General features: G+C 39.2%; 1 protein-coding gene across 1 annotated transcript; it reads right to left on the minus strand.

Annotated features, from left to right (window-relative positions):
• Positions 1 to 269: 269 nt before the first annotated feature.
• Positions 270 to 9,894, minus strand: erlin1 (ER lipid raft associated 1). The gene is made up of 12 exons (XM_061837628.1): positions 9,737 to 9,894; positions 7,594 to 7,719; positions 6,892 to 6,973; positions 6,625 to 6,671; positions 5,589 to 5,650; positions 5,348 to 5,473; positions 5,188 to 5,261; positions 4,313 to 4,371; positions 4,104 to 4,195; positions 3,915 to 4,004; positions 3,730 to 3,809; positions 270 to 1,711 (listed from the first exon to the last, which is right to left on the minus strand). Exons 2-12 carry the CDS (start codon positions 7,701 to 7,703, stop codon positions 1,541 to 1,543), a joined length of 993 nt encoding a protein of 330 aa, XP_061693612.1. The 5' UTR covers positions 7,704 to 7,719; positions 9,737 to 9,894; the 3' UTR covers positions 270 to 1,540.
• Positions 9,895 to 10,128: the final 234 nt, after the last annotated feature.

Raw genomic sequence — 10,128 nt, forward strand, 5'->3', positions numbered from 1 at the left:
GTCCAATTAATGTTGCATGTTTTTGGGATGTGGGAGGAAACCGGAGTGCCCGGAGAAAACCCACGCAGGCACAGGGAGAACATTCAAACTCCACACAGGTGGGGCTGGGATAGAACCCGGAACCTCAGAACACTTTCCAGCTTATCCACCATGCCACCCGTTCATTTATGATCAATCAATTTAGTTTACCCAGCAGAACAATTTCCAGTTAAATCAAAACAAATTTGAAAGTTCAATGAACTCAAAGAATTCAGTCAATCAATGCATGGAGAGGTATCAAAATAGGCTTTATTTAAGAACATTGTCAAAACATTGTTTTTGTTTGCATATAAACCCTTTAAAAACAAGGAGAAACAATTTCAAAGAATTTCACAGATTGTATAAAATATCAGGAAAGAACTAAATCATGTTTAGTGATTTGTACCCCTCATTTGCATGGTTATCTGCAGCCACCGCCGCAGCCCGTCTAAGAGCGCGGCCATTTGGCAGTCACGTAAACATCAGCGCGTGTCTCTCAAAACACAAGTAAGTTATATCGTTCTCCTGGCTCACATCAGCGCTGATGCACCACAGCGTGACTGACCGCCGTCTTTAAACCTGACAAGCTCGCATTTTGCTTAAAACAAAGCCGAGAAGAAGGAAGAAGTCAAACTAGCCGCTGCACAAGCATTACTATTACTCCCCGAGTTTTACGCCCCCCCCCCAAAAAAAAAGAAAATGCTAGTGTTATTCCACTCATTTTGTTTGGCAAAGACTGAGCTCTGAAGTTTGTACAATGTGCTGACTGTGGAGCGATTGTGTAACCGTTACGCTTATTTTCTTGCATCTCTCGCATCGCACAGCTTTCTTCTAACCTACAACAGCAAATATGAGCAGAACTTAAAAGTATTAGCATTTAAATCCAGTATCAACATTAGGAAAAAGTCCCAACGTATCGAAGTTTAATTTTCCTGAGATATCTCAAAAAGCTCTAAACGGAAAGCGTTGGCAGATATGAGTAGGCACAACTTTCATCATCACAACAAACAAGCACACCGAATAAGGGGAGAAAACGCTTCCGCTGGAACACTGTTTACATTCTCATTAGCATTTTCTGGGGGAAACTTGCTTTCTTTTAGCAGCAGGCAAATGCCACAGTGCACCGTTTGCTCGGCAACCAAGAAATTCCCAACTTGACACCAAAGAAATAAACGCCTCTCCCTGTTATTGAACATCTCTTCTTACACACAAAACAAATACCCTCTTGATTCTAATTAGCGTCACCCGCTGCATTCCAGTCCACATAAGCCGTGTCAACAGTCATGTTTGCAAACGGCGGAATGAGCTAAAAGCAAAAATAAAAGTGAAATAAGCAAATTGGGGAAAGTTCGTGCTGTTGCATTACAGGCAGATGAGCTCTTAGCAGGCTTTTCATTCTTAAACTTAGAAAAACAAAAACAAGAGAATTCCCTTTTATTATCTTCTTCCTTCTGCTTTTTGATCAACGCAAAACCTCCCAATCGCTCTTTGCTGTCTCAGACTCAGTGTAACAATCAGTTTTTTAAGATTTCAGCAAGTCCTGCTCAGGTGCCTTGTGACCGTTTTCCGCTTTTTGAGGGCCGAGGTTTCCCTCCACAAACATGTTGGGGATGTCCTGGCCGAAGTAGATCTTGCTATTAGTTGCTATGGCCTGGTACTTCATCAGCTCAAGGTACTCGGGAGTTAACTTCAGCTGCGAGACACACAGAGCACATGTGATTGTCACGTCGTGTGATGTAGCCTTTATTGGGCTACTGTTGAAAGATTAACTTGACACGGTGGAGTGCAACCATTGATGAATTCCATCAACTCAAGGAGGAACACAGAAAAAGTAACCATCCCTAGTTGGGGGGAAAAAAAAAAAAAAAAAAAAAAAAAGGAGTGGACTGAAAACCTTCAATTCAGCTACCTACCTACCGGTCGTATACCAAAATCCTCTCTCTGGATGCTTATCACAGGTCGTTGACGAGTGCGCAATTTATTCATTGAATACTTGTGCTTACACTTGTATATGGATTAAAAAGTCTGATGTGCAAAGTCAACTACATTCATCAAGACTCCTCCTCAAAGGTGAAAATTCATATTCTTCCAAGTGATTTCATTTTCAGGGATCTGAATCAATCTCAACTGGACTGTTGTGGCTGTCCAAGACGATGTTTTGCCTCTCATTCGAGCAGGCTTTAATCAGTTCATGGATACAGGCTAGACGGGACGGATTTGGACTGAGTGTTGGTGAGGAAAAGTGCAAACCCAACTATTTAGCCTTTTCCTTAGATGAACGCCCCAAGCATAAACAATAATGACTCTTTTGGAATGCAAAATGACAGTCGTTAAGAAGCAGTCAAGAGAGGCATCTGCACGCCAATGACAGTTTGCATGGAATCACCCTTGTTAGAATTCAATTCAGTTGTACATGTATTATTAGCCGTGACGGCATCTGAAGGGAAAAAGTGGCTAAATCACACTAAGATCACCTCACTGATGGGTGGGCATTTTTATTTGAACTTTTCTTACCCAGTGGGTAATCTTAAAATGTTACTTGAATGATTGCCTGACACTTACTGTAATTTCTCAAAAATAATGCGCAACATTTTTCTAAAAATATTTTCAAAAAGTTAATAGAGCACATTATATTTTGGTATGGATGAAAAAAAAAATACAATCGCATTGTTTAGTTGTATACAGCTACATAGAGTGGTAAAAAAAAAGGTATACATATACATTTCGATATGATATTCGATGTCTTATGTTACTCTTTTATATTTATTACGGTAATGTACGCCACCAACCTCCACTCTATGACCTCCTCGGGGAGCTTGCATTTTACAATCGTTAGCATAGCATGTTTGTTGCTACTGCACCAAAGATCAGAAACAACTGCCCATGAGTTTGTTTTAACTAAAACCAAGACAAAAAATGTTTCTCCACAAACGCCATGGATGGCACAGAGGATGACATCCCGTGGGAGCAAAATAGGATCACTGTTCATGAATTCAGGAGGCACCAGAACTGGACCAAATCAAAGGTAGCTATGGTGGATATTTTGCAGATTGGAGATGAGCCAGATGTTGCTTTTGAAGTCTTGGCCAAGGATGTGCAATGTAGAGGATAAACTGCACTATGCACAAACATTTAATGCAATAAATGTTTAAGTCAAACAGTGTTAAATATTTATATAAGACTGTAATATGTGTTATCAACAGTATTAATAAAATGTTATGCCATCATTGAGCATTTATTTTGGTTGGTTGAGGGATTCTGTTCTGACAATTACAGGGAGCAGGACAAGCGTGTCCTGTGGCCTTTCCCAAGATGATATTACGTGCACAATGATTATTATTAATGGTTGTTGTACAGACAGTTTTTTGAAAAACAATACAAGTACAAACTTAGCAAAATATAAATACAGATAATTCCCAATATTTTGAGCATATAGGTAGCAGCAAATTGGTGGTGCATATTGTACATTGGTAAAAGGGTTTCCCTGATTTTTTTTAGGTCAACTTTAGGGGTGCGCATTATACTTCAGGACGCATTATACTCGAGAAATTACGGTAAATATTTTATGACGGCCACAGTTTGACTTTTGAATGGATTAGTTCTCCAATAGTTTGAAGTGTTTCCTATGGGAAAAATTGATTGACAGACTCCAATGACTCTGCTGAGGTTGCTACCAGAACCGATGAATGCCCACGAAGGGTGAGCTTTTACCTGGTTTGCTTCAGCAAACTTAGCAGCGGTGTAGTATTCTGCATCCGCCTTGGCCTTTTCCCTGGCCACAAAGGCGGCATCTAAACGAGGCACACAGCACAAGAAGATACAGAAAGATGAGAAATATCCTTCTCACAGAGAAAGGAAGTACAGTGTATGGCACTTGATGCAGCAAAGACGCTAACCTTCAATTTCTGAGATCCTTTTCTCTGTCTCTTTCTCCATTACCTTCTGCTGGTACTGGATCTCAGCTACTTGAGCAACTTTTTCAGCCTCTATGTAAAAAAAAAAAAAAGGGGGGGGGAGGGGGAGAAAACAGTAGGTGGGTTTTGTGGTGAGCAGGCCGGAAGAGTGTTCAAAATAAACACATTTACCGATAATGGCTTTCTTCCTCTCAGTCTCCGCCTCTTTTTCAACCACCTTCTGGGTCTGAGCAGTAATTAGGAGACGAGTCTTCTCTGCTTCCCTACGCACACACATTGCTTTACACAAATACTCGTCTCCATGCTGTTGAACTCACTTGAACTGTGTAAGTCATTGGCAATAAATGAATGCTAACACAGTAACTTGGAGTAAAACTCACATGAGTTCAAAGTTCCTCCTGATAGACTCGGGGATCTTTGGCTTGGTGACGCGGACAGCCTGTATCCGGTTCAGTTAGAGCGGGGGAAAAAGAAAGGCCTTTTAACCCACCACAAATTAATTTTATACATTCATACATCACGTGGTGACTAATGATTGTCAGGTTGAATGTTAAAGACCAGTGTGAGTGATCAGTACAAGTCACGAGCTGATCTGACGGCACACAACTCCGCTAATGACAATGGTCAGAAAAAGAGGAGAATAATGCAGGTTCACAGATACAAGTACTGATGGTATTGCACACACAGTTTCGTTTGTTTCATTTTGTCCAAAAACAAAGGCGATACTGTTGTAATTTATAGTCCTTGAATTGAGCTGTATCAGTTTAGATGAGTCAGATATCAGGTTTAAAACATTCCTTCATATTATGCATGTTCCTTTTCAACATCCAAAGTAACATCTCTTTGGAAAACTACAGTTGGTTGTTTATATTCAAAATCCAGCTTCCAAGCAACGTGATGATGTCATAAACCTTGTGATTGGGAGATTAGAATTTCTAAAATTCTGGACCTGCTGTATACCAAATGTCAATGTGAAGGGAGCTCTTGTATATTTTAAATGAGAAAAGAGTATTTGATTTTATGTAACTATTTATTTGTTTAGTCATCAATGATTACTATCATTATAGCAATTGAGTTTTAACCCAACCCAGAAGTCCCGTCAACGTTTGAGCTAAAATATAGGATTATTTTACAGATGTATTTTTTTCAAGTGTTCTATGAATAAAACTAAGTTTTGTGTAACCCTGTTTACACACAAATGGGACTGTGGTAACCAATTGGCCAAGTGACATTTGTAATTTTGTACGAAAGGTACCTGTATGGTCAGTCCAGGGGCCATCACGTTAAGGTCTTTCTGCAAAGCAGTCTTCAGGTTTTCATCAATTATATCTGTGCAAAAACAATCACCATACTTTATCCCTTGCACGTTACATGACTCCCTAACTATTTAATTAGTCATTTAAGCAGAGACGAACCAAAGAGCTCTATGTAGACCTCCTGGAGTGTGTGCACGCTGCAGAACTGGTTTAATTCGTGGTGAATCTTGTTGAAAATCAGAGTTTTGTCATAGTCGGCTGTGTAGTTCCTGACGATGTCCACAACTAGAAACACATCGGGAAGACAAACAGTGAGGCTATTGTGACGCCAGGCAGCTGACACACCAGCTCTATGCGAAATGAACAGGAACTTTCGCAAATGATTCTGAATGTCTTGTACCTGCTGAGGAGACCAGCATGTTGACAACTTCGATTCTATCAAAATAGATCATCACCCCGCCGCTGTCAAGGAGATACAAAATGTGTCAATATCTTTGAAAGACAAAATGTGCAGTGGGTCCACTATGGAGAGAAAAGAGCAAAATTACTATAATTTCCAGCCTATAAACCGCGACTTTTTTCGCACGCTTTCAACCCTGCGGCTTATGCGGTGATGCGGCTAATTTGTGCATTTTTTTCTAACGGCTCCAAGCGGGCACTTGAGCGGAAAAGGTAAGAATAAGACCAGTGGAATATATAGTATGTGGCGAGGAAGTGACTTTTACCGGTATGTTTTCTTTTAAACTGGCGCTAGCGTTAGCACCGCACTAGAGTTTGCACGGCACTCACGTGTTTCTGCCGCGTAGTTTTTTTTTTAAATGGCTGTTAGTGCTGTGCTACCGTGTTGCTACTGTGGCTGTTTTTTTTTTTTATTTTTTTTTTTTAAAAAGGTATGTTTTTTTTTTTTTTAAACCAGCCCCGTTTGTGCTACCCTGTTGATGCAATGTTAAGCTAAGCTAAGGTAGTAAAACTTTGAAAACTCTTTCTGTGTACCGCATTTCTTCGACAATATCTCGTGTTAGAATGTGGGCACTTGTGGCTTTTACGTAGGTGCGGCTTATGTATGTACCAAATGGTATTTCCTTTACAAATGTACTGGGAGAGGTTTATAATCCAGTGCACTCTGTGGGCTGGAAAGTGCGGTATAAGGAAAGACAATAGTAAAGATGAAATATGTTGAGGGTGCGTTTCCCCACCCCTTGAACACAGTAACTTCATTTCAGTAAAATTATATCCTTACTCCTGTGCTGTTACATTATTTTCTAAAAATGTTATACTTTATCCTCATATCACTTTTTGTATCTCAATATTGCGACTTCATTTTGAAATTACACCGTTCGTCCTGTCACATAAATTATACATTATTCTTTTTTACCCTCAAGTTGTCTCGTGGCTATTGAAGGCATATAAAAAAGGTATAAAATTCATGCATTTACCTTGTTCCACAAGGTACATTCTTGATCTCATCAGTCTGAAGTGTAGTCTGAAACAAAGAATAAAGCTTTATCTCCCAAAAATGACCTTCATAATTCTAACATCACAAAAATTGCAATGTTTTTCCACCTTATGTCAAATGTAACTTTAAGATGAGGAGGCAACACTCCAAATATCGATTTCATAGGTTCCTGTTTTGTTTGTGTGATTGCAAACAGCATTTACTTGAACTTCCGCATTCTTGTGAGAAGGATGCCAGAACAGGTTACCTGCACTGATCTGTAGGTAGTAATGAAAGGCAGCATGATATGATATCCAGGACCATTGGGACTCGTCAGCAAAGCCCCACCCCTGAAAAGAGACCCAAAAAAAAAAAAGACGTTTGTAAATTGATTATGTAAACGATGATTATTTTCTGATGACAGCGGAGGAGGCTGGAGATGGGGAAAGCGCCCGGAGGGTGAAAAGTTAACAAGACTGAATGTACTACAGTGGAAACTTCAAAACGGAACATAACCCTTTCCACGATGTCTGTTGATAGGGAAAAAAAAATGTAAAGCTAATTAATTTGTTCCAGGCTCAAACAAATCAGCACCGTCTTAAAACATTTATTAAGTGTAACTATTTTTAATCAGTGTTGTTTTTGGTAGCCATCTTGGTTTAAAAAAAAAAAAAGGATAAGCGGCACATTTAAAGAGTCACTGCTATCAAGGGTTTTGCTGATGTCCCACATATTCTTTGCATTTAGGGCTCATTCTGCAATTCAAGCTTAGAATGCTAGCCTCTTGTTGATGGTTAGTCATTATGTTGGTATTTTTGAGGTGGTATTTGCTGTACAAAGTTTGACAATGACAGCTTTCCAATGTTCTACTGTATGCAGAAAAAGTTAATCATTATATTAGGGTTTCATAATCATTATTAACAAGTTGGAAGGAACTCAATAAATATGTAAAGTTCAGCGTTGACAATACCTGTAGTAGACGGCAAGATGGCCTTCCTCAATTTTGTGAATGGAGGAGTGTAGCAGGACAGCCATCACTCCTGCTATTGCTGCAAACACAGCCCCCACATGCGGCATCATCCTCGCTGGCTCTCACCTGCGGACAGATGACCATTATAGAAACATAATAAAATATTTGGAGAGGTATACTAAATGGTATGGAGCTGCTCAGCTGAATGTTCTTTGCGGTTAATTAAAATTAGTACGAAAGGGACTGGCATGTATTATATGTATTATAACTAATAACTCAGCAGCCAATATGTGCAAAATGATATAGACTGTATGTTTTAATTAAATCTGCTGCTGTGCTTGTCTTGATGGCCATGTTGTGTCAGGCCTGTCACTATCTAATGTTTTTAGAATTATTATATTGTTTATTCCCTCAAATAATTGGATAAAAGTATTTCATTAATTTATTGCAAAATATGTTATTTATTAGTTGATTAAGTGATTGTTTTATTTAGTTTTGCGTAGTGATTAAACAAAACCAAATAATACGTTCTTTGATTTAAAAAAATCTGTCTCCCTTCATGGAGGATTACATAAATCAAGAGAATATTTACTGTTGAGAGGTTGGAACCTGACGATTTGGATAATTCCAAGATATACAATGGGTGTAAACGATTATTCAATTATCAAAATAGTTGATTTGATAAGCCATTTGTTGATTAACTGATGCACCTCAAGGTGGAATATATTTGATCCAGTTGACTTTATTATAATATTCTTTTGGCCTACCAAAACTGGTTGGAAGGTTTAATGATTTTGTTCCAACCACAGCAGTTTTTCATGAGAGCTCATCAGTTGTACCACAGGAAATCATCCAAATTTTAACTGGTCCACAACGTATTATTTGAGAAATCTGCGCCTCTTTCCTCAATTACTGCAAGTTTCCCTTTTTGTTCAAATGAACTTACCGAGAATTAAGTTTGTAAGTAAGCCAAGATGAGATCATCATTATTTCAGTAGAGTATCAGAAGCATCTTAAATTTCCAAGTATGTCAAAAACACACGAGGAATTTGTTTCCGGTAATTGGAGAAGGCTCTAGTACAAGAGAATACTTTTGAGAGATAAAGCCATTGCGAGAACAGTCACGAATGGGCCAAAAAAAGGTTGTTAATAGTCTTGCAATGACTGTAACTTTTTTGTTGTTGTTGTTGTTGACAACTGTGCAAAAAGATGCAGAATCTTCTCGCAATTATAGCAGTATTCATACTTTGTGGCATTTTTGTGTGGCGGTGTGTTGTGAAATTTATCCAATGTAAAATATGCGCTTTGCTTCAACAAAGGTAGTGAAACAGCGGTTTAATAAATACTGCATCTTTCCTTATTTTTTTGTCTCTTGATTGTATTTTGTCATGCTGATGGTTGGACTATATTATCTACCATTGTCACGCTTTTCCATTCTTTTGTTCTTTTTTCGGCATTCACTATGGTGTTTCGCGTGTATGAAACAAGAACATACATCAAGAGATTTTTCCTGATAAAACAACTTTGCACTACATTTTATACACTCCACAGACCAATTATTTTCTATCCAGATTGATGAGGAAAACGTGTTCTACATTGCAATAATGTGTCTCGTGATTTGGTCACACTAAAAGTGATTCATTCCTTTGTTGCAAAGGTTAAACAAAATAAAATGAGCAAACCCACTTTAATCATGACCACAACCACAGAATACTTTCACTTCAAATGCGTTGACCGTCCATAAAGGTCGGCACGTTCACACAACAATCGAAACGCTTGGTTTTACCGTGACAAGTTGACAATTACTATACAACGAACAACCAGGAGCACGCCGACTACCAGAAAGCGAGAATGTACCCCGCGAGGCGAACACCTAGACACACACGTGAGGGGGTGGGGGAACATTAGTTGTAACCACGGCTGTATATTTAAACATTCGCAGTGGTGACAAACTGAGTGCTAGCCGCAGCTAGCCGTGTAGCTAGGCTCACTACCGGGGGCGGATTCCGTATTCAGGCACGGCTAGAGCGAAAACGCTCTGTGTGCTACCTGCCTGGACAGCCTCGCGAACCGAAACGTGTGCTGGAACATGAAATAGTGCGAATGTCGAGTTGAATAATAAGTTGTAGTAAAACGGAATTACCACTATCTTGTGCAAACACCTCGCCTGGTGGTCATTCAACGGCTCATCCCACTCTCAACCGCCTCCACAGCTTTAGTTTTGACAATGTAGTGCTGCATTCAAAGACTGTCGGAATTGTTCTCACTTCTGGATATAACATATCCAATACAGCACACAGTGCAGTACAGCGGTGGTTCTGAAATTTTATCCCAATTATCACCGAGATAAAAAAAAAAGAAAAAAACACTCACGTCTCAAATATCATCATCACGACTAGCATTGCACATAACAGTTACAACAACTTTTCAAAGGTTAAATTCAATTTAACTGTACCGTGATGCTTTTGCATACCCCGGCGAACCACATTTTGAGAATCAATGCAGTATACTGCACAGGTATTCAGTACTGTATTT

This window comes from Syngnathoides biaculeatus, chromosome 12 (genome assembly GCF_019802595.1).
Source record: "Syngnathoides biaculeatus isolate LvHL_M chromosome 12, ASM1980259v1, whole genome shotgun sequence".
NCBI classification, from domain to species: domain Eukaryota; kingdom Metazoa; phylum Chordata; class Actinopteri; order Syngnathiformes; family Syngnathidae; genus Syngnathoides; species Syngnathoides biaculeatus.

Excerpts from the sequence above, each read along its gene's own strand:
- erlin1 (XM_061837628.1), bottom strand. The coding sequence starts at position 7,703 with ATGATGCCGCATGTGGGGGCTGTGTTTGCAGCAATAGCAGGAGTGATG. Across the intron at positions 6,672-6,891 it reads CTACCTACAGATCAGTGCAG|ACTACACTTCAGACTGATGA; the intron begins GTAACCTGTTCT and ends TCTTTGTTTCAG. Across the intron at positions 5,262-5,347 it reads GGTCTACATAGAGCTCTTTG|ATATAATTGATGAAAACCTG; the intron begins GTTCGTCTCTGC and ends GTTTTTGCACAG.